The 25758-nt window shown below is 49.5% G+C and overlaps 1 protein-coding gene across 1 annotated transcript in view; it reads right to left on the minus strand.

The window, feature by feature from the left end:
• Nucleotides 1-25758, minus strand: part of LOC135245258 (regulating synaptic membrane exocytosis protein 1-like) — a 106226-nt gene that overhangs the window by 37514 nt on the left and 42954 nt on the right. Inside the window, exons 5-15 of the mRNA XM_064318200.1 lie at nucleotides 18586-18902; nucleotides 15642-16501; nucleotides 8807-8850; nucleotides 7963-8073; nucleotides 7620-7719; nucleotides 7361-7484; nucleotides 6022-6068; nucleotides 5262-5374; nucleotides 4228-4358; nucleotides 3589-3760; nucleotides 1752-1905 (exon numbers count right to left, since the gene is read on the minus strand). Of these exons, the coding sequence (XP_064174270.1) occupies nucleotides 1752-1905; nucleotides 3589-3760; nucleotides 4228-4358; nucleotides 5262-5374; nucleotides 6022-6068; nucleotides 7361-7484; nucleotides 7620-7719; nucleotides 7963-8073; nucleotides 8807-8850; nucleotides 15642-16501; nucleotides 18586-18902 (2173 nt within the window). The remainder of the gene's footprint in view (nucleotides 1-1751; nucleotides 1906-3588; nucleotides 3761-4227; nucleotides 4359-5261; nucleotides 5375-6021; nucleotides 6069-7360; nucleotides 7485-7619; nucleotides 7720-7962; nucleotides 8074-8806; nucleotides 8851-15641; nucleotides 16502-18585; nucleotides 18903-25758) is intronic.

Consider the following 25758-nt stretch of genomic DNA (forward strand, 5'->3'; position numbering starts at 1 on the left):
CCCACACCACACACGTCACACACCACACACACACACACATAAAACCCACACACACACACACACACACCACGCACACACACCGCACACACACACACACACAACACACACCACGCAACACACACACACACACACACACACACACACACACACACAGCATACACACACACACACACACACACCACAACGAACACACAACACACACACACACACACACACACACACACACACACACACCACGCACACCACACACAACACACACACACACCACACAGCACACACACACACACACCACACACAGCACACCAGACACACCAGACACACACAGACAACGCACGACAACACACACACACACGCACACACACGCACAACACAACACCACCACACCCCACACACACACACACACAGACACACACGACACACTCAACACAGACAACACCACACACCACACACACGCACGCACACACAGCACCACACACACACACCACACACGACACACACACACACACACACAGACACAGACACACACACACACACACACACACACACACACACACACACAGACACACACACACGCACACACACACACACACACAGACACACACACGCATACACACACACACACACACACACACACGCACACGCACACACACAGGAGGGAGACAGGAAATGGCGTCAGCGTGGGGGCTGAGGACCAGCTCAGACAGCACAGCGGTGGCGATCACAGTCTGTCACCAGCTCTCCCTCCTGCATGGCAGCGCAGCCTCAGACACTAACATGTCTAATCATGCCAAAAAAGAACAAAAAGCAGCTGAATTCGAAGGGTGCCAGTCACAGTCTTTTCAAAAAGCGCTTCACAACCTCACTGTGAGGAACAGGACGCTCTCAGTGCCATATGTGATGGGCCTGACATTTAATATCGCCAAACGTCTTTGTGGACACGTACATGGGATAGATCAGCTAATCTGTTACAGTCTCCTACATAGATACACACAAACACGCGTCAATATTCACATACGAGCACATTAAACCCCTCCTTCACAGGTTTACAAAGAGCGGAGGCTGCAGGCGCACTGGCAGCGGTGCATGCAGGCTGTCTGCTCGGCGCACTCAGTTCTTTCAGACAGCAGTCAGAGACAGGGCACAGGAACAGCTCACAGTCAGGCTGCATGTGCTTCCTTTGGAATAACAAGAACAGCGCATCCTATGCAGCACTGAGTTTCTCTACTGCAGACATGCAGAGAAGCAGAGGAAGAGGATGGAAGTTAAGGGACGAAGATGAGTTCCTGTGGGTGCCATGCACAGGCAAAGCACATCCACTCCCGGCCCTCCCCACCCACCTGCTGACACACACAATCACACACACACACACACACATACACAAACAAACACACACACACACACACACATGCACATGCACACACACAGCACACACACACACACACACACGCACATGCACATGCACACACACAGCACACACACACGCACATGCACACACACACACAGCACACACACACACACACGCACATGCACACACAAACACACACACACACATGCACACACACAGCACACACACAATCACACACACACATGCACATGCGCACACACACACACACACACACACACGCACATGCACACACACACACACACACACACAAATGCACATGCACACACAAACACACACACACACACATGCACATGCACACACACACACACACACACACACACACAAAAGTGCCGTTGCCCACACTTACCCGGGGGCTTCTTGTTGGGGCTGTCACCATGGAGATGTCTGCGGGGCAGGTATGGCGAGGGGTGGGGCAGGGGGAGTGAGCACACATCGTGGGTCTGCAGCTTGTACCAGTGGGGCTTATCGTCCAGGAGAGCCGTCTCCAGCTCAATGAGGATCTGACAGGAGAAGCAGTCAGAGCCGCTCAGACCACAGAGAAGCAGAGCGCTTACAACAGTAACATGAAGTACCACTGCCCCCCCCCCCCCCACCTCCCCCAGCCCAGCCCAGCCCAGGCTGTGATGCGTACAGTACCTCCCCCAGCCCAGGCTGTGATGCGTACAGTACCTCCCCCAGCCCAGCCCAGGCTGTGATGCGTACAGTACCTCCCCCAGCCCAGCCCAGGCTGTGATGCGTACAGTACCTCCCCCAGCCCAGGCTGTGATGCGTACAGTACCTCCCCCAGCCCAGCCCAGGCTGTGATGCGTACAGTACCTCCCCCAGCCCAGCCCAGGCTGTGATGCGTACAGTACCTCCCCCAGCCCAGGCTGTGATGCGTACAGTACCTCCCCCAGCCCAGGCTGTGATGCGTACAGTACCTCCCCCAGGCCAGGCTGTGATGCGTACAGTACCTCCCCCAGGCCAGGCTGTGATGCGTACAGTACCTCCCCCAGCCCAGCCCAGCCCAGGCTGTGATGCGTACAGTACCTCCCCCAGCCCAGGCTGTGATGCGTACAGTACCTCCCCCCGCCCAGCCCAGCCTGTGATGCCTACAGTACCTCCCCCAGCCCAGCCCAGGCCAGGCTGTGATGCGTACAGTACCTCCCCCAGCCCCGGCTGTGATGCGTACAGTACCTCCCCCAGCCCAGGCTGTGATGCGTACAGTACCTCCTCCAGCCCCGGCTGTGATGCCTACAGTACCTCCCCCAGCCCAGCCCAGCCTGTGATGCCTACAGTACCTCCCCCAGCCCAGCCCACCCCAGCCCAGGCTGTGATGCGTACAGTACCTCCCCCAGCCCAGGCTGTGATGCGTACAGTACCTCCCCCAGCCCAGGCTGTGATGCGTACAGTACCTCCCCCAGCCCAGGCTGTGATGCGTACAGTACCTCCCCCAGCCCAGCCCAGGCTGTGATGCGTACAGTACCTCCCCCAGCCCAGGCTGTGATGCGTACAGTACCTCCCCAGCCCAGCCCCGCTGTGATGCGTACAGTACCTCCCCCAGCCCCGGCTGTGATGCGTACAGTACCTCCCCCAGCCCGGCTGTGATGCGTACAGTACCTCCCCCCAGCCCAGGCTGTGATGCGTACAGTACCTCCTCCAGCCCCGGCTGTGATGCCTACAGTACCTCCCCCAGCCCAGCCCAGCCTGTGATGCCTACAGTACCTCCCCCAGCCCAGCCCACCCCAGCCCAGGCTGTGATGCGTACAGTACCTCCCCCAGGCCAGGCTGTGATGCGTACATTACCTCCCCCAGCCCCGGCTGTGATGCGTACAGTACCTCCCCCAGCCCAGGCTGTGATGCGTACAGTACCTCCCCCAGCCCAGCCCAGGCTGTGATGCGTACAGTACCTCCCCCAGCCCAGGCTGTGATGCGTACAGTACCTCCCCCCGCCCAGCCCAGCCTGTGATGCGTACAGTACCTCCCCCAGCCCAGCCCAGGCCAGGCTGTGATGCGTACAGTACCTCCCCCAGCCCAGCCCAGGCTGTGATGCGTACAGTACCTCCCCCAGCCCAGGCTGTGATGCGTACAGTACCTCCCCCAGCCCAGCCCAGGCTGTGATGCGTACAGTACCTCCCCCAGCCCAGGCTGTGATGCGTACAGTACCTCCCCCAGCCCAGCCCCGGCTGTGATGCGTACAGTACCTCCCCCAGGAAGTCGCTCTCCTCCTCCTGCACGCGGGGCTGGTCCCACACGGTGATCTCCAGCATGCGCTCCCTGAAGTCCCGCCGGTGCACGTGGGAGTACAGGAAGGTCTGGTTCCATCGGGGCTCCGAGCTCTTCTTCACCGTTTTGGTCCTTCGTTTGCTCTTGTCACTGGGAGCCAAAAGACCGACGCCCACTTATAGTCATGTCCAATCGGAGGCACCAAATGTAACAGTCAAACACGTCAGACCTTTCCAGCCACACCGAAGGTACACCCCTAAAGGCTCAAAGACAAGTCCATTTCCCGACATGCCCAGTCACACAAGCTTCCAGAAACTGTCAGTCATGCCTAATTACAGACAGTAACCAATCAGGATCACTCCCAGAAAGAATCACAGACACATCCTCTTAATCACACACAGGCACACAGGCTGACAGTAAAATCCGCACTCTGTCATGGCTGGGTAGAACCAGTAACAGACACGCCCACTTATGGACACAACCAGTTAGAGACACGCCCACTTATAGACACACCCAGTTACAGACACCCCCACTTACGGACACAACCAGTTACAGACACACCCACTCATGGACACACCCACTCATGGACACACCCAGTTACAGACACGCCCTCTCACCTCCTGTCTGGGAGGAAGTACATTTTCACGTAGGGGTTCCTGGGCCTCCCGTCCAGCCTGGGCGGCAGTTCTGTGGCCTGAAGCACGTTCACTATCAGCTGGTGTCCCACTTTATCATACCACAGCTTCACCTGGGAAAACATACCACAGCTTCACCTGCGAGAAACCATATCACAGCTTCACCTGGGAAAACATACCACAGCTTCACCTGCGAGAAACCATACCACAGCTTCACCTGGGAAAACATACCACAGCTTCACCTGGAAGAAACCAAACCACAGCTTCACCTGGGAAAACCAAACCACAGTTTCACCTGGGAGAAACCATATCACAGCTTCACCTGCGAGAAACCATATCACAGCTTCACCTGCGAGAAACCATATCACAGCTTCACCTGCGAGAAACCATATCACAGCTTCACCTGCGAGAAACCATATCACAGCTTCACCTGCGAGAAACCATATCACAGCTTCACCTGGAAGAAACCAAACCACAGCTTCACCTGGGAGAAACACCAAACCACAGCTTCACCTGGGAAAACCAAACCACAGTTTCACCTGGGAGAAACCATGGTAAATGGTAAATGGTAAATGGACTGCATTTATATAGCGCTTTTATCCAAAGCTTGGATATCCAAAACCATACCACATCTTCACCTGGAGGAAAACCATACCACAGCTTTACCTGGGAGAAACCATACAACAGCTTCACCTGGGGAAAACCATACTACAGCTTCACCTAGGAAAAACCAAACCACAGCTTCACCTGGGGGAAGACCATACTACAGCTTCACCTGGGGAAAACCATACTATAGCTTCACCTGGGGAAAACCATACTACAGCTTCACCTGGGATAAACCATACTACAGCTTCACCTGGGATAAACCATACTACAGCTTCACCTGGGGGAAGACCATGCTACAGCTTCACCTGGGAGAAACCGAAGACGTTTCTCTGCGATTGCTGAACTGAAGCAGAGCAGAAGCTGCTGCAGCACAGCCAGACCTGAGCGCACAGAAGCGGGCCGGCCCTCACCGAGAGCTGTCCGGGGAGCACCTGGGGCGTGTCTCTCAGCGTCCCGGGACTCACGGGGGACATGACCGAAATGGCGGGCCGCTCCATCTTCTGGGACTCGAAAGAACTTGAACCTGCTCAAAGTCGAGAAGACAAGGGTGCTATCGTCAACATGTAACTGCTGGCCTGTGCCTAATGACCTCATAGTACACGACGATCCGGGCAACGGCATTCGGATATGACATCAGGGGCTTCATTTGAGAAAGCTGCCCAAACTACCTCCATCTCAAAGACTCACAATGCTCAAAGATTTACCTTTACTAAAACATGCAGCCAACGCCTTTAACCAAATCAGAAAACAGCAGTGAAACAAAGACTTAGTGCTCTGGCACTAAGTCCATTGAATAACTAACTGAAGAAAGTACTGCTTTTTAAAATTATACAATAGATTTATTAATATCACAAACAACTAAATATATTATGAGCTGAATTAAGTAGTATAGTTCTTAAATTCCTTCCTCAAAAGTTAAAAGTGCCTCTTTGAATTTTGATTATTTCATTTCATTTTATTCATCTTTATTCATCATGGACTGTAAACAAAACAAATATATTTGCAATAAACAAATATTTTATTGAAATGATCAGCTGTAAGCTACATACCTCAGTTCCCTGTTTACCATATTGTAATAAGCCATTTCTATACCCGCTCTTTGATCATATACACACACAGTCCACAGGTAAGGCCAAGGGAAAAGGTAACCAGGTCAACATTAATACTTACTAGATTCTAATGGAGGGTGGGATGTTTCTGGAATTCTTGGAATATCTCTACAAAAAAATTCCAGCAGATTTTTAACACAAAGTAGTTCAAAGGTAAAACTTTAGCATCAGTGCAACGCTCCAGGCTTTGGCTCAATACAATGTCAGCTCAGAAAATAAATTTCACTTGAATAGCAAAATGTCCAAACAAATGTTCTCTGAGTATTCTTTTGATTCATGAGTTTCATTGCGGTTCATTTCCTGGACTGACCTAACTGAACTGGAATTTTCCCCCTCACATACACAGACACACTCACAGATGCACACAGACACGCACACAGATGCACACACAGACGCACACCCCCTCACACACACGGACACACAACAGATGCACACACAGACGCACACCCCCTCACATACACGGACGCACACACAGATGCACACACAGACACACACACAGATGCACACACAGACGCACACACAGATGCACAACCCCACACACACAGATGCACACACAGACGCACACCCCCCTCACACACACACAGATGCACACACATAGACACACACCCTCTCACACACATAGGTACACACACACAAACACACACATAGAAACAGACACACACACAGACGCACACAGAGACACACACATACATGCACACACAGGCGTCCACACAGACGAGCACACAGACACACACACACACACACACACACAAATACACACACAGACACACACACTAAATGGGACACGAGGAGTCCAGGAGCAGTGCTGAACTTTGCTTGAGGGGGTTTGGGGGGGGGGGGTCAGTCTGTTTGGACATGAAAGGGGGGGGGGTGTTCTTTTCCTTCAGTACTCTCAGACAGGCCAGCTCAAAGAGAGGAGAGCAGGCTCCAGGGATGAATAAAAGGTACCATGCGATAGCTCCCTCGTGTGCTTTACTGTCTGAACGGCTTCATACTCCCTACACAGGAAGTTCAAAATAAATCAATGAATACATCTTTTAAACAACAGGAAACCGCAGATGAAGATGAACACACATAATGAAAGGTATAGAGATCAATGCCAACGGTAAGAGCTCAAAAAAGTTCCAAAATTGTCTCCCGCCAGAATGTGAGTCGAGTGACATTAAAGTGTTCTGAGAGCCCATTGGCTGCAGCATAACAGGGAGCTGTCAGGAACGAATGAAACGCAAGGCAACACAACGCATGGAGCACAACACCCTCCCCGCTGACCTCAACAACAACTGCCCACTTCATCACAAAATTCCTTGTGGTCTGCTCTTACATATTATGGCTGCAAAAAAAAGCTTCTGGTATGATTTATATATCCAAACTAACAGAGGACATAACCATTCCACACTTACCCAATGGGCCTTGAAACAACTAATTCGACTTGAGGTTCTGTTTTGGATTCCAAAATGATGTTGTAAACTTCTTTCTTGGTTGCGCCCGGCAACGCTTTCCCATTCCACTGCAGGACCTCATCACCTGGGAAACAGAACCATGAAGAGACGTGTCGTGGCACATTCTGCTTCCCGGTCGCCACGGCGAGAGCAGCATACCGGTCTCATTGCATAACGGCGACAAGCATTTCACTTTTTTTTAATGCAGTTTGGCACGCACCTGCCCGCAAGTGACCCACGACGTCAGCGAGGCTGCCCTTTTTCACTTTGGTGATGAAAGCCCCCAGTCTCCCCGTCTCCGTGACCTTTCCCCCCACAACCTGGGAAGCCACACAACAGCGTCAGCACACAGGTCAGCGGTCAGCCAGTGATGTCACTGACCGCATCACCCTGCCAGGAAACCCACTTTTTTTTCTCTTTTTTTTTCCTTTTGTTTTGTTTAGACGTACTGTGATGTCACAAAGCACATTCCAGCAGTAGAGCTAACGCAGAGAGGTGAGTGGTGGAAAGTGGAGAGCTGGCTGGGGCAGCAGTGCCATGTAAATGCTAATTCACACATTCACCTTTAGCCCCAGAAGTGCTCCAGCTTCTTTGGGCATCACGGACCTCTTGCTCAGAGTGATTCGTCCAATTAAATGATCCCCTTCCTTGGACGGTTGCCATGTGACAGGATGCTAGAGAGCAGAGCAGTGATACAATCCCATCAGTGCAAGAACCATCTGATTACAAATAACCCTCATCCACCCCTCAAATACTGCTCTGTAATCTCACCAGTCCAACACAAACACACACGATCATTTTCTTAATACTTCTTAACACCGCAGTGGTGAAGGATATATAAATATAATGTTTGGAAAAAAAAATATATTTTTTTATTGATTTGGCTCTGTACTCCACAATTTTAGATTTGTAATCACACAATCACATGTGGTTAAAGTGCACATTCACAGCTTTTATTATTTAATTTTCTAGGCCTACCAGGCTCTTTGTGATTTCTAAGCTCACCAGTGCTCTCTTTCTTCTTGATAATGTTCCAAACTGTTGACTTTGGAAAACCTTACATAAAAGTGATGTTTCCGTTTTGATAAGAAGAAACAGAAAAACGTTTGAATATGAATATACAGACATACACAAATATATTCCAAAATCAAAGTATTTTTATTTTTTTCTTATGAAAACTGAAACATCACTTTTACAAAAGGTTAAGAATATCTTCAATAAAATTCACCAAAAAAAAAACAAACAAACAAAACGTTGTCAGCTATCTCACGACCAAGCCAACGCCTTCCTGAATGGGACGTCCTGACTGCGGCGAAAGTGTTCTCGCTCAGTATAAGAGGACACACACTCCTCTTTCACGAATAGTCGAAAACTCAAAAGAGTTGAAGGGATGAATGTCTCACTTACATGCCAGACGGTGGGGTCCAGGGGACAGGGGCACTCCCAGTCACCTGCAGGAGAGAGAGAGAGTGAGAGAGAGAGAGAGAGAGAGAGAGAGAGAGAGAGAGTGAGCAAAGAGTCAGAGCGAGAGAGTGAAAGGAGAGAGAGAAAGCGAGTGAACGGAGAGAGAGAGAGAGTGAAAGGAGAGAGAGAAAGCGAGTGAACGGAGAGAGAGAGCGAGTGAAAGGAGAGAGAGAAAGCGAGTGAAAGGAGAGAGAGAAAGAAGGGAAAGGAGTGAAGAGAGAGAAGTGAAGAGAGAGAAAGGAGTGAAAGGAGAGAGAGAAGAGTGAAGGAGAGAGAAAGAGTGAAGGGAGAGAGAAGCGAGTGAACGGAGAGAGAGAAGAGTGAAGGAGAGAAGGAGTGAAAGGAGAGAGAAGCGAGAACGGAGAGAGAAAGCGAGTGAAAGGAGAGAGAGAAAGCGAGTGAACGGAGAGAGAGAAAGCGAGTGAAAGGAGAGAGACAGTGAGCGGAGCAGGCAGAAGCCGGAGCATAAACAGAGCATCGCTGCCCGGCCTCTTGTTTACACAAGGCAGATGGCACCAGACCCACATTAGTACAGCTCCGTTTACACAAGCGGGCCTGAGGTTTATTGAATATTTTCTATTTTTAAAAGGAGAAATGCTGGCAAGCTGTTTCACATCCCGTCCGAGGTCCCGTGAGTTTTAGGGGAGTGAGGGTCGTGTGTTGTTTAGACGGAGGGTGGGCGTGGGGGGGCTCAAGGGGAGGGGCTACATGCCTGAACAGGCCTGCCCGTCTGATGACACTCTCCATGGTACAGGCGGCGTTTACTCTGAAGCTGTTCTGCCGCCGAGCCGCGTTGCGTAGAGCAGGGCTCCACCTGATGCACAAATCGACGGGCCTGCCCTGGGCTACATCCCATGGTACACGCCAGGGCTAATATCGTCCCGCAGGTGAACAATCGACTCCATGGGCAAATATCGATCCCGCAGGTGAACATCGATCCCATGGCTAATATCGATCCCGCAGGCGAACATCGATCCCATGGGCTAAATATCGATCCCGCAGGTGAACATCGATCCCATGGGCTAAATATCGATCCCGCAGGTGAACATCGATCCCATGGGCTAAACATCGATCCCGCAGGCGAACATCGATCCCATGGGCTAAATATCGATCCCGCAGGTGAACATCAATCCTATGGGCTAAACATCGATACCGCAGGCGAACATCGATCCCATGGGCTAAACAGAGATACCACGGGCTAAACATCAATCCAATGGGCTAAACATCGATCCCATGGGCTAAACAGAGATACCACGGGCTAAACATCGATCCCGCAGGCAAACATCGATCTCCTGCGGGCTAACGGTCCCAATGCCAAATCCTCACATCCAATCACGGGTTTGTCAGGATTGGATGAATTCCTGTACTTTTTTCTCTGAAGATGTGAGTGGAGAGCCTGTCTGTGATCTCCACACTGCTACTGAGAAAGGCAACCGCCACCACGGAACAACACTGACTCAAATCACTGCAACAGATCCAGCTAAAAAAAGTTTAATTAATAAATTTAAGCTTTTGGGAGCCAAATTCTGGTGCCATGTTTCTTTTTAATCTCATCATGGGATCTGAAAATATCAACAGTACTGAGCAAAATGTGTGTTCTGGGAGTCCCACAGGACGTCTGAACCCTGGAGTAAGATGTGGGACTTAGATGTCAGCCCGACACTGATCAGAACAATATCAGACTGAGCTGCGTGGAATCCACAGTGTCTGAGAGTCTGAGGCTAGTACTATAACATGGGCATGTAGTATACGAACTCCAGAACACATAATAATGAGAACAGGCCATTCAGCACATCTAGCACATCTAGCACATCTAGGGACGGAGTGTGGCACAGTGGGTAAGGAACTGCGCTTGTAACCGAAAGGTCGCAGGTTCGATTCCCGGGTAAGGACACTGCCGTTGTACCCTTGAGCAAGGTACTAAACTGCATTGCTTCAGTATATATCCAGCTGTATAAATGGATACAATGTAAAGTGCTATGTACAAAAGTTGTGTAAGTCGCTCTGGATAAGAGCGTCTGCTAAATGCCTGTAATGTAATGTAATGTAATCTAGCACATTTGCCTACAAAGTATTCAGCAATGTGTTAACCCTGGACTTCAGGACCACACCCTTGTGACATGATCTAGCAAAGCATGCTGGTCCAGGCATTGACAACTCTCTGTGTAAAATACTTGCACACTTCTGCAGAATTTACCTTCAGATCATTTCCAGCAGTGTAAAAAAAAGTTCAGAATTCTCAGTATTTCAAGACACTAATTTGCTTCACTAACTTCTTTTGTTTTGACCATAACTTTATAATTTTGATTTCAAGTTATGCATAACAACTCAATGTTCAAGTTTTTAACACAGTTTCATAACAATAAAATGTAAGTCTTCTGAACAAAGCAACTAATGAATTTTAGTTGGCATAATGACTTAAAAATCTAAGTTAAGCTCAAAACTCAAAAATCTACTCAAGAAATTGCCTTGAGATTTTTTGGTTGACTTTTTTGTTTTTACAGTGAGCTATATCGTTCATTAGGAGAGGAAGCTCTCTCCTGAACAAAGCTTCAGCAGTAGCCTCCACTCTGGTACTCATGTGGGCTCAGCTAACTCAAACAAGCGTAAAAAAACAGCTTTGCTTAAATACGGAAAGGAAGGGCCTGATTTTTCACTGAACTACGTGCAATAAGACTGAACCGCCTCAGTTTGCTAATCTGACTGTGCGTGTAAACGCGTGTGTAGCCCACTAGCCCTGCGGTAAAGAACAGACCTCAGTATGGAGACAGACCCGTTCCGGAAGCAGAACTGACCGCGCTGTATGGAGGCCTAATCCGGACACAGAACAGACCGCGCTGTATGGAGGCCCAATCCGGACGCAGAACAGACCGCGCTGTATGGAGGCCTAATCCGGACACAGAACAGACCGTGCTGTATGGAGGCCTAATCCGGACGCAGAACAGACCGCGCTGTATGGAGGCCTAATCTGGACACAGAACAGACCGCGCTGTATGGAGGCCTAATCCGGACGCAGAACAGACCGCGCTGTATGGAGGCCTAATCTGGACACAGAACAGACCGCGCTGTACGGAGGCCCAGCTGTAAAGAACAGACCGGCTGTACGGAGCCCTTTCGGAGACGCAGAACAGCGCCCGTGTTATGGAAGGCATCTGGCAAAAAACCACCCTTTCAGTTTCAACATAACAGCCGCCTATGGATGCCTATCAGACTCAAACAACCGCTGCCCAATACTCACCAGCAAACAACCGCGCATAATATTCAGGCTTCAAAATCGAACCAGCAGCCCAAAAAGGCTCATCCGCAGAACATTCACCGCTGCCCAATCTGGAGACTGACTTCAGCTTAACGATTCACCAGCTGCCAAAGAACTCGCCTTAGTTCAACCTTCAACCACCGCTCCGAAAAACGCCCGTCGCTCAAAAATTGGAAGCAGCTGTCAATAACTGACTTCAGTTTCAACATTTAACCAGCTGCCCAATAAACTCACTTCAGCTTCAACATTCAACCAGCTGCCCAATAAACTCCCTTCAGCTTCAAAATTCAACCAGCAGCCCAATAAGCTCACTGCAGTTTCAACATTCAACCAGCTGCCCAATAGACTGACTTCAGCTTCAACATTCAACCAGCTGCCCAATAAACTCCCTTCAGCTTCAACATTCAACCAGCTGCCCAATAAACTCCCTTCAGCTTCAACATTCAATCAGCTGCCCAATAGACTGACTTCAGCATCAACATTCAACCAGCTAGCCCAATAACTCACTTCAGTTTCAACATTTAACCAGCTGCCCAATAAACTGCCTTCAGCTTCAACATTCAACCAGCTGCCCAATAAACTCACTTCAGCTTCAACATTCAACCAGCTGCCCAATAAACTCCCTTCAGCTTCAACATTCAATCAGCTGCCCAATAAACTCACTTCAGCTTCAACATTCAACCAGCAGCCCAATAAGCTCACTCAGCTTCAACATTCAATCAGCTGCCCAATAAACTCACTTCAGCTTCAAATTCAACAGCAGCCCAATAAACTCACTTCAGCTTCAACATTCAACCAGCTGCCCAAAAAACTCTTCAGCTCACATTCAACAGCTCCCAATAACTCCTGCAGTTTCAACATTCAACCAGCTGCCCAATAGACTGACTTCAGCTTCAACATTCAACCAGCTGCCCAATAAACTCCCTTCAGCTTCAACATTCAACCAGCTGCCCAATAAACTCCCTTCAGCTTCAACATTCAATCAGCTGCCCAATAGACTGACTTCAGCATCAACATTCAACCAGCTGCCCAATAAACTCACTTCAGCTTCAACATTCAACCAGCTGCCCAATAAACTCACTTCAGCTTCAACATTCAACCAGCAGCCCAATAAGCTCACTGCAGTTTCAACATTCAACCAGCTGCCCAATAGACTGACTTCAGCTTCAACATTCAACCAGCTGCCCAATAAACTCCCTTCAGCTTCAACATTCAACCAGCTGCCCAATAAACTCCCATCAGCTTCAACATTCAATCAGCTGCCCAATAAACTCACTTCAGCTTCAACATTCAACCAGCAGCCCAATAAACTCACTTCAGCTTCAACATTCAACCAGCTGCCCAATAAACTCACTTCAGCTTCAACATTCAACCAGCTGCCCAATAAACTCACTTCAGCATTTGACATACCTCAAAGTCAACTGATGTCACCCAGGGGAACAACATCCATCCTTTACATGGACAGTTGCTGAATGTGGGTGTGAAATACCGGCCCAACCTGATGACAAGGCTACTCAACAGATAATTATTCAGGCCAGTCACATACATATAATACAGTAATAACGACATGTCAGTAATATTGAATCCTATACAGTATATATAAATACTTTTAAAAGCATCGTGGTGTGTCATTACAAGGAATCCTCTTTTTAAATTGCTCGGTCTCTGAGGCCTGTTGAACAAACTTTCCGCTGCAATTCCAAAACATGAATGCTCAACTAAACTTAGCAAAGCAGGGACTGCGGGCTCATCAAAGACCACACAGATGGGCTCTCCGCACAGCTTGTGTCTGCTTCAGTAATCTGCGTTCTTACCAAACTAAACCTGACATCTGTGACACAGACACAAGACTGCAAACGCACACCCAGGGGACCGAGGAAAGTATTCCTGTTTGCTACCTGGCAGAACACCACGCTTGGACCATCTTCATTTTAATCATCTAAGTGCTCAGTGAAGGTTAAGCAAGGTCAAATCTGAATACTATATATATATGCGATGGAGGGGCGGGGCAGGTTTATTTAAAAAAACCCCAGCATATTTTAGTAATGTTTTGGCTTTTTCCGCTACAGCAACCAGATAGATATCTGAGTGTTTGATCCGCCTTACAGGTTACAGGTACTATCATGTAGAAAATGTTATTAGATAATAGATTTGCATGATTACACTTCATTTGTTTAACCTGGATACATTCAGAGACATTGATATGCACAAAAACAAGTAAGGGTTTAATCTATATGAATGCCCATTGGTCTTATACCCATAGTTCATGTTAAGTCAGTGGCACATAACCAGTGCATTTACTTAGCGTACAATGCATTTACTTGGAACACAAAGTTTTTGGCCATTCTTAAGAGCATCACACTCTTAAAACACGGGGAACATAGTCTGAACAAACATAGCAAACTCATAAATCACTATTTAAAAAGTCAACAGTGTATATTTCTAATTACTTGTCCCCTTTAATAGCAGGCAATATGACCTAATCTTTTTTTCACAGCCTTCAGAATCTGAAGCAACAATATTTAATCGAATCATCGCAATCAGCCAACAGGTGACCACATTAAAAATCTGAAAAATATTGCATCACAGTCAAGAAATCGAATATTCCAGAAAAATTACTGCCACACGTATACACGCGTATCATTCTACAGTGTCAAAATCCCTGCCATTCACATGATATATCTCAGCGGTAAACAGGCCACTTACCTATAGACTAAATCCAATCCCCTGCTGTGGGAAGTGTGTATAACGTAGCTGCAGTGGGGAGAACGTTTCCCCTAGACTGAGCCAGCACTGCTCAGGCTGGTATTTACATTACAACTTAGTGGTAATGTACTAGCCTTTTAAGTCTGTGTTTAGCAACTCTGTCTGCTCAAGCAGGAGACCACTGAGTTCCTCGCCTCCCATTGGCCCATCTGCTGTGATGTCACAAGGCACACCTCTCTCTTACTTAGTGATTCAGCAACGCTGGCTCTCAGGCTCCCAGGCACAGTTCCCTATTTCCATAGTGCAGGCTTGTTCTCCTGGCTATAGGGCCCAGGCGGCTGTGGGGCCAAGCACCTTAACCAGGTGAACCAATCAGAAGCCCGGGCTCTGAGGCACCTTAACCAGGCCAGCCAATCAAAAGCCCAGGCTCTGCGGCACCTTAACCAGGCCAGCCAATCAGAAGCCGTGACTCTGTAGCACCTTAAGCAGGCCAGCCATTCAGAAGCTCAGGCTTTGTGACACCTTAACCAGGCCAGCCAATCAGAAGCTCAGGCTCTGTGCTTCTACCTGGAGGACTGAGAGAAAGGCTAGATTGTATTCTGTATCACTGAGAAGGATGTAATACAGGTGGGGTAAGGGGTAAAATATATGTACTTTGTTATTGTATGCCACTGAAGTCTGTTATTGTAGCATTTTCTGTTTCTGAGACACTCCCAATGGCAGGGTCTCAGTGTTAACAGAAGAGGCTTGCTGTGTCCCTGGCAGAGTAAGGGCTAAATGAGCGGGTGAGAGGCGCTCGGTCCCGGCGGCGCTCACCTTTCTCGCTGACGCTCTCGATCTCCACGTCCTCGCAGCTGCTGTACTCGGGCGTGGACCCGCCCTCCTCCTCCGAGCTGCTGACCGACACCTGCCGCTTGCCGACCCCGCGCTTGGTCTTGTAGGGGCGGGGCGGCGGCGGGCGCAGCGACTCCGACTGGTCGGAGCTGAGCGAGTCGTTGCGCAGCATGTTCTCGGTCTTCTCCCGCTTGGCCTTGCGCAGGGCGGGGGCGGAGCCGGGCTCCAGGTGGCTCTGCGCCCCCCTCCGCCAGTCCTGCGCGTCCCTGAGGTCGGCCGGCTCGGCCGCGGGGCCGGCCCGGGGCGCCGGGGTCTGGGGGTCCTGGTTCTGGTTCTGGTTCTGGTTCTGGTTCGGCGGGGGGCCCCCCTGCACCCCTCCTCCCCCCACGGTCCTGTCGCTGGAATAGGAGCGCCGGTTCTCCGGCGGAGCCTGGCGCTCCCCCTCCGCCCCCCGCCTGCTGGGCCTGTTCTCCGGCGGGCCCCTTGGCTCCCCCGGGGCGGGGGGCCCCCCGGTCTTGCCGTGCGCCCGGCGGTCCTGCTCCTCGGGCGGCGGCTTTCCCGGGCAGCGCGAAAGGTTGGGGTCGCTACGGTAACGCTCCCGTCTCCGCTCGTCCTGCGCCCCCGCGTCCCCCTCGCTCCTCCAGGGCTCCGCCCCCTGGCCCGGGACCGCGCCCGCCCGCGGGTCGGGGTACTCCTGCGACCGCACCTTGGTCAGCCGGCGGTTCTCCCGCCGCTCCCCGCCGTCCCGCGCGTCCGACGCCTGAGACTGCGGCTTCGCCCGCGCCCGCTCGCCCTGCAATCCCAGCAGCCCGCTGTGATCCGGCACCGACAGAGGCCTCCTCCTGAGGGCAGGGGGACAGGCAGGAATTAGGCAGAGTATTGATGAAGAGCACGTCTGTGTTACTGCCCCAGATACAACCTCTCATAGGAATTCAGAGTAGTGATGAATTTATTACAGGACATTTAATTTATTTAGCAGACGCTTTCATCCAAAGCGACGTACAATAGGTGCATACCAAAGGTCATTGGAACAACTACAAAACACAGGTCCGATAAGGTACAATACTCATTTTGTAGCAGTTATTCATAGCCATGAATGCATTAAGTCCAGTTCACACAGTAAGCATAGGCTAGGTCAGAGAGTAAGGTTAAGTCAAACTAGGAGGCATGGCAACAAGCTACAACATCAAGATAATGATACAAGCGCAATATAAGCGCTGGATGGAGGTACATGTAATACAAACGTGGTACAGGAGGTACATGTGTAGCATGAAAGTGCTACAAGAGAATTTATGAACTCTTGAAACTACCACAGTTCCATAAGCAAAGAAGAAAACAAAACAGAAAGTGAATTAAGGGAGCCTCGCAGCAGGAAACACACCTGACTGGACTGAGGAGAGCAACACACTCATCTCACTGAGGAGAGCAACACACTCATCTCACTGAGGAGAGCAACACACTCATCTCACTGAGGAGAGCAACACACTCATCTCACTGAGGAGAGCAACACACCCATCTCACTGAGGAGAGCAACACACTCATCTCACTGAGGAGAGCAACACACTCATCTCACTGAGGAGAGCAACACACTCATCTCACTGAGGAAAGCAACACACCCATCTCACTGAGGAGAGCAACACACTCATCTCACTGAGGAGAGCAACACACTCATCTCACTGAGGAGAGCAACACACTCATCTCACTGAGGAAAGCAACACACCCATCTCACTGAGGAAAGCAACACACCCATCTCACTGAGGAGAGCAACACACTCATCTCACTGAGGAGAGCAACACACTCATCTCACTGAGGAGAGCAACACACTCATCTCACTGAGGAAGCAACACACCCATCTCACTGAGGAGAGCAACACACCATTCACTGAGAGCAACACCTCATCTCACTGAGGAGAGCAACACACTCATCTCACTGAGGAGAGCAACACACTCATCTCACTGAGCAAGCAACACCCATCTCACTGAGGAGAGCAACACACCCATCTCACTTGAGGAGAGCAACACCTCATCTCACTGAGGAGAGCAACACACCCATCTCACTGAGGAAAGCAACACACCCATCTCACTGAGGAGAGCAACACACTCATCTCACCGAGGAGAGCAACACACCCATCTCACTAAGGAGAGCAACACACTCATCTCACTGAGGAGAGCAACACGCCATCTCACTGAGGAGAGCAACACACTCATCTCACTGAGGAGAGCAACACACTCATCTCACTGAGGAGAGCAACACACCCATCTCACTGAGGAGAGCAACACACTCATCTCACTGAGGAGAGCAACACACCCATCTCACTGAGGAGAGCAACACACTCATCTCACTGAGGAGAGCAACACACTCATCTCACTGAGGAGAGCAACACACCCATCTCACTAAGGAGAGCAACACACCCATCTCACTGAGGAAAGCAACACGCCCATCTCACTGAGGAGAGCAACACACTCATCTCACTGAGAAGAGCAACACACCCATCTCACTGAGGAGAGCAACACACTCATCAAGAGGGATAAAGAAAATCATTTAAACTGTAATCATATATAGTACTGCCAGCTGAAAATAGAAAATCTCAATAAGAGATTCGGTAAGAAAAAGCACCAAAAAAATCTTCTAATCTAATCTAAATATAAATCTGAACTTCAGACTAAATTGAATAATGCTTGAAGGAAATATCTTTAGCCTATCTGATTGGCTCGACAGCAGTTAGCTCTGATGTTAAATGTGACTGAGTGCGTTCAGGTCTGAGAGAGCGAGGTTTATGGCTAAAATGGCCACGCAGGATCACCAGTGAATGCACACTGATGAGGCTCATTGCTCTCCCCTACTGCTGATGGCAGTGGAGGAACACACCTTCCCTGTGTGGGGCAGTGCCACCACCTCCGCCCAAACCCCCCACCCCGGCCCTCACCTCTCCCGTGGGGGTTCACTGCGGGACCGTAACGGCGGGGCGTCCGTCTTCCCTGGGGCGGGGCCCGTGGAGGGGGTGGTCTGGGGGCCGTCCTGAGTGGCGGGGGCGGGGGCGGGGGCGGAGCCGGGCGGGGCCTGGGAGCGGGACCGCGCCTTCTTGTCCCGGTCGGCGCCGGTGCACATGGCGGGGTCGCTCACGGCCGCGCCCAGACCGGGCCCTGTCCCGCCCCGCCCTGTCACGCCCCGCCCCGGAAGCCACTCCCCCGATTTGGTCATGATGTCCTGCTGCTTACGGCACAGGTTGCAAACCCACATCACCTGGGAGGAGAGAACAGACAGACAGACAGACAGACAGACAGACAGGTGGCAAACAGACAGACAGCCAGGTGGCAGACAGACACACAGTCAGACAAACAGACAGACAGATAAAGAGGAGTAAGGTCATCTGAAAAGAAGCATCACTGCGTCTCAAACCCTATAAATAACGAAAAAGAAGGGTGACTTTGAACAAAGGCTACAGCCACAGCTACAGTAAATATAAAGATTATTAGAGGAAGGTCTTACAATGTTCTTTTGCTTACTCTGTTTGTCTACACCTCAACACTTTCGATGTGAGTTTCTTTCCTTTCTTACTAGAGTATTTCAGTTTGAAATATTTACACAGAAAGAACTGAAATTAAACCCATAGATCTTTTTGACTCACGACTGTAAGATTTCGTGAAAATGTGTTAATACCCACAGTTAACCTGTGGTATACACCAGACTCCAGGCAAAGCTCTTCTGACACCTGTCGGCATAGTAACACTTTCTGGATCATATACACTCATATTAATGTTAAACTTGTGTTAAAACACTTCAAACAGTCCAGAGAATACCAGCATTCAGTGTTGCCTACAATCCGAGCAATAGAAGTGAAAGACCCTCGGATATGAACGTACAGTGAAGACAATGAGAGATGTTGGCTTCCAGCCGTTAGCCCTGTTAGCTATTCAGGCCAGGCAGACAGTGTTCATAGAAACAGAGCAGGAAGTCATGTTAAACAGATATAACCTTGTTCTGCAGAGATGCATCTCTGCAGAAGAGGAGAGCACAGATGTGCCACCCACCCAGGCCGGTGGGGTGCGTGGGACAGCCTGAAATCTGTTTCACAAGCACTTAAGGAGATAGGGACAGGAGCCACACACTCGCCTCTGTTCAGCAGATGCTGCAGATTCAGAGACAGATGTGGAACGAACCGACAGGTGGCATCTCTCTCTCTCTCTCTCTCTCTCTCTCTCTCTCTCTCTGCCTCTCCCTCTCTCTCTCTCTCTCTGTCTCTCTCGACATGACAGGGTGCAGAAAACCATTCAGAAGCAGAAATCCCATCATTAAAACAATGGACTGCAAAATATCCTGACAAAAGCATTACCTGTGCTATTTATCACACCCACTCTCTAGTTTCTCATTACCGAAAATTAATTCCAAACCGTTCCTTTTCCAGGTGGCACAGAACACTTCCAAAAACACCTTGGCGCATTCCAGGGTCTTTTTTCCTTTCTTCCCCCTCCCCTTTTCCGCTCTTCCAGATTGGTTTTTGTAGGGCAGAAAAAATAAGATCAAGATATCAGCGCCAGCCCGTCAGGAACCCGCGATTAAGTCCCACACATTGCGCGTGCCGCTTTAACCGTACCGACACATCCCCTGCATGCGCCCGGTGAAGCCAGCTCACTGATCTCACACACAGATGGCTGCTGCGTCGAAAACGCCAACAAAACCTCCACTGGCCTAATTCGAATGTTCTGGAACCAGATACTTCAGTCTGGAAGTTGCTGCTCTCTAGAATATACATTTATTCAAACATTGGACTGTAAGTGTAGGTATTGCTCAACTTATATTTCTGTCCAAATATAGATCTAAAGCAAACACTCAGTAGCCTACCACTTATTTTTATTATTTATATCAATCATACATTAAAGCTTCAGCTTCGAGCTTCATAACGGGAAGGCACATACCAACGTTTGGCCCGTGAAGCCCACATATAAATAATGAGCAGGAGAAAACCACAGTGGCATCAGCCTTTTCTTCATCCCGACACACCAGGTTTCGGTGAAATAAAACACAAATCTTTCCGGGCGTGGGAGAGCAATCACGGCCACCTGAGCAAACGTCCTGATCAGGAAACAACGCGATCAAAATTGGGTCATTGTTATCTACAGACAGGTTTTAGTGGGTTACTCGGGATAATAACTTGATAATAAATACTGTCCCGACAACTTGCTTGATATGAATCTAAAAATCAACGATATGCAAGGATTTAAGTCTCTACTCTACACATGGATGTATAGATGGGTATCGGGAAACAGCTATGATAATAGCACGTTACCAGTACAATACTTACTCGAAGCCATCTCCACCGAGAATGGAATCCCTCACGCGGTCAACACCGGTGTTTCACATTAAATGCGTGTTCTTGTATTCACTGAATTAAAAATAAATCGAATGAAGTAGCTCATGGAATGAAATACTTTTTAAAGTTATATGAAATTTCCGAAAGCATATAATAATAACTCGGCGACGGAGCCTGCGTTGAAAGGCGTCCGGCGAAGGTAAAGCCTACGATCGGACAGCGAACACGCACCGTTTCCTGATTGGATTCCCATGGCGCGCGTCCAAACTAATCTGAAGTAAATCAGATGCACATTCCACCGCTGTCAAGCACCCAGCGAAACGGTCCCGGGAAAGGATTAGGGCTCTAATTCCACACCCTTAGCACCACCCAACATAATCGGCCCGCGTGCGTGGAAGAGCGGAGGTTTCGACCCGGATTATTAGACGACCACTACGGCTCAGTCAAGAAATACTAGCATTAAAAACACAAAACAAACATCACTTTCACTCTTTCACCCAGAATCGATCGCAGAGGTTTCATTGTAGTTGGGCGGCACTGAAAACGGATGCTTTTATAATAAACAATAAAGATTATATAATAAATATGTATATGTATGCTGTCGAAACATCGTGTCCAGCCAGAATATCTCTAAGAATTTTGACGTAGACATGCTGTAACTCCCGAAAATTCTAATTTTACCCATTTTAGTTCCTTTTTGTTTCTAATGGATGGGCACATTTTCACAAAACACCACATGGAGATGCTACACTGGCGTTGACCGTATTTTCCCGACCCACCACACAAACACTCCACAGCCCACACACACCCAGCGCCAGTTCCTTCTTCCCTAAGCGCCACCCAAGAGACCTCATGCCCCGGCAAATTCTTACAGGAAATGAGATGACGTTTGAGCAACATTCAATGTTTACTGTGGTCCGGTGGCACAAAAATAATCTAGAGATAATCCTTGAGTTACATGTAATCGTGACATCAAGCACGCTTGGGAACAGTTGTTTTCTAATCTAGAGCTGTTCTAATTTCATTTGACTGGTACTACCGATGAAAAATAAAAGAAAAAAGATAGGTCCATAGACACAGCAAGTTGCAATGTGGGTAATGCGTGTCTGTGTGAAGTATTATAATACTAATATGTGGCAAAAAATGTTTTGTGCTAAAAAAATAAAAAATAAATAATAATAATAATAATAATAATAATAAAAGCTGACGTTGAGGTGTCTGATGATTTTGTGGCGATAAATTCCAGAGACCAGGCAGAAGGAGAGTGATTATGGCAGCGCGCGATCCCTCTTATGACATGGGGGTCACTCTGAGGCCCCCTTCCGCCATTTTGTGGCCAGGCAAAACCAGCGACAGTCCATTTCTCCTAAATACGCCCTGCTGTCATCAGAGAAATGCCTCGCTGTGCGTCACATAACACCGCGCATTTCACCGGACTCTGTCGCGCGCCCTTATAAAGACGCCGCATCAAGACATACCATTTCTAGCGTATACTGTGTGTGCGCGCACTCGCTCATGTAGGATCATGTGCGTGCACGTGAGTGTGTGTAAGGGTGCGTTGCGAGAGAATGCGTGTGTGCATCAGTGTGCATGTACCGTGCATGCGTGGATGTGCGAGCAGGTGCGTGCGTGTTTGTGTCCGGGTGCACTCTGGTGAGTGTGTGTGAGGGGATGTGTTAGCGGGTGCCTATCTGTGCGCATGGTTGATAAAGTGCGGGTTTGCGTGCATGTGTGCAAGTCCGTGGATGAAAACGCATGTGCCGCTCTCCACGATAACTAAACGGAAAGCCGCTCGTAGCCAGTCTCAGACAGGGGAGGTAGAGACCATAATGACCAGGGCTGAGGTGGGACTGCAAAGCAATCCTGCCGTAGCAGCTCAACAGGAAATGGGAAGTGGGACTGGGAAGAGAGAAATGGGAAGGAGTTTGCCTGAATGAATTAGTGCCATATCAAACAGTAATTACATTTTTAATGAACCCTCCCGTTCTTTAAAGTGGATGGGCCACAGACACAGGCAGTATGTTTTATGAATGATGCAGTGCACACCACAGACCAACAGTAAGAATGCATTTGTGCAACACATGTGTGTGTCAGAGGGAAAAGACATTACATGGGTTAAATATGTGTGAGCGTCTGTGTGTGTGTGTTTGTTCGCCTGCATGGACGTCTGTGCTTGTGTGTGCATGCGTGTGTGTGTGTGTGCGTGTGTGTGTGTGTTTGCATGTGTGTGCGAGCAATTGTGTGTGTCTGTGTGTGCATGCGTGTGTCTGTATGTGTGTGCGCCTGTGTGTGTGTTTGCGTGTGTGTCTGTGTGTGCATGTGTGTGCGTGCGTGTGTGTGTGTATGTGTGTGTGGGTGGGTGTGTGTTTGTGTGTGCGTGCGTGTGTGTCTGCGTGTATGTGTCTGTGTGTGCATGTGTGTGCGTGCGTGTGTGTGTATGTGTGTGTGTGCATGTGTGTGCGCGTGTGTGGGTGGGTGTGTGTTTGTGTGTGTGTGTTTGCGTGCGTGTCTGTGTGTGCGTGCGTGTGTGTGTATGTGTCTGTGTGCGTGCGTGTGTGTATGTGTCTGTGTGTGCGTGCGTGTGTGTGTATGTGTCTGTGTGTGTGTGTGTATGTGTGTGTGTGTGTGCATGTGTATGTGTGGGTGGGTGTGTGTTTGTGTGCATGTGTGTGTGTGTTTTTGCATGCGTGTCTGCCTGTGCATGCATGTGTGTATGTGTGTGCTGGGGGGCTGGAGGGAGGGGTCTGATGGGGGGGGGGGTTGAAGGGAGGGGTCTGACAGGGGGGCTGGTGGGAGGGTTGGAGGGAGGGGTCTGACAGGGGGGGGCTGGAAGGAGGGGTCTGGGGGGCAGGGAGGCAGAGGGAGGGGTCTGATGGGGGGGCAGGGAGGCAGAGGGAGGGGTCTGATGGGGGGGCGGGGAGGCAGAGGGAGGGGTCTGATGGGGGTGGGGAGGCAGAGGGAGGGGTCTGATGGGGGGGTGGGGAGGCAGAGGGAGGGGTCTGATGGGGGGGTGGGGAGGCAGAGGGAGGGGTCTGACGGGGGGGCTGGTGGGAGGGGTCTGAAGGGGGGTGGGGGGGGGGGTCTGACGGGGTGCGCTCTCTTGACAGGTTGAGATATGACCCGGCGCGCTCCGAAGCACCACCAATAACTCACTGAATTATAAGCCCTGGATAAGGGTGAAGGACAGCCACAGAACAGATTACTGTCCATCGCTCCTAATGAGCCCATACGTCACTGCAGGGAGAATGCAGCCCGCTGGGCTATTTTTAACAGCCATTCACAGCCCCCCCGAACGCCAGGCACTGAAACAGTTAAACACCGGGCCGATACTGTTAATCATTTATTATGGGTCCCTGCAGGGGTGGAAACCCACTACTCTTGCCCTTTGCACACCAAGACATGCATTCCTCTTTGACAAGCCATCACCGGATCGATACCATGATAAGTGTCACCTCGCTCCTTTTCGAAACAGTGATTTTATTTCAGAATTAAACAGATCGATATTTACCATATTAATTTGGCGCAGGTTCTCTTGGGACAGATCTCCCATTACTGATGCAAGCGTGATCATTCTTATTATTGTACCGACTCTCTTCCCCGTGGGAGTAGCGTCCATTTGATAGCCTTTTTTTCTTTCTTTCAAATTGACGCTTTAGATGCATTTTCTAATTATAACACTAGATGGCACTGTATAACTTACGGTTCTGGAACATCTGATCCCACGCGATCAGCGGGGACATCAAATTTGAACGTCCTGTTTTTAAAGAATTGGCGGTGTCGCGAAGTACTTCTGCATTGCACAGAAAAGCTTTATTTAGGAAAAGGATCCATCCTTCAAAAGTCACATTAGCTCTTTATCAATAAAATTTCTATAAACTGAATGCAAAAGCGGAGAACGGCAAATCAATAACAATCATCTCCTGGAGTTATTCGTACGGAGGGGAAGGCAGGCATATTATTGGCCTGTGTTTCTCCCCGCCATCAATATTCCGGTCTGAGCAGCGCGAGGTGTAACGGATAAGAGGAGCGTGATAAACCAGAGACTGAAAATAGGTTTGCTGAAGACGAAAAAGATAACGCACCTTCTCTCATCAACAACACGCAAACGTACAGAATTACACAGGGAAGATCAACATTTGGATAGAAATACGCTGTTGATTCCAGACTCTTTGTTTGCCACAACTGCCTTTCTAATATTTGAACCCTGCATTAGATTATGCATTTTTTTAATGTTATGAAGTTGAATGCATTAGAGCACAGCCAAGCATGATGCATCACATACAAACCTTCCTTTCCATTACAAAGGCAGTTGATAAATACATAAGACTGGCCTCCATGTCTGTTGAGTAATACACTAAATTTCAGAATTAAACAAATTTTGGGGAGCATATATATATATACACACACACACAGTGCTGAGGCATTCTCTGGAGGGTGGGGATGATTGCTGTTATGTGTGACATCACAGGCACGGAACATGCAGGCATATCATGGTTGCCAGGAAGTGCTGCACAGCAACCGCCAGCAGCCATGTGTGCGTCCCTCTTTAATAGGCCCGATCCAGAGCTGAATTTATGCAGCGAAGCCTCAGGAAAGAGCTGACTCAGCACAGCTCTGTGGACTGACAGGCATCTGAGAGAGATTGAGCATGCCTGTTGGGTCCCTAACACAGCCAGGCAATGTGCAGCCATGCGCGTTTGCTCAACACACTGCCCGAGCATCTCCAACTACACTACCCAAGATCCTCAGCCAACGGGCAGCTCGGGCATCATCGCCCAGCATGCAGTG

This window comes from Anguilla rostrata, chromosome 18 (genome assembly GCF_018555375.3).
Source record: "Anguilla rostrata isolate EN2019 chromosome 18, ASM1855537v3, whole genome shotgun sequence".
Classification (NCBI taxonomy): Eukaryota; Metazoa; Chordata; class Actinopteri; order Anguilliformes; family Anguillidae; genus Anguilla; species Anguilla rostrata.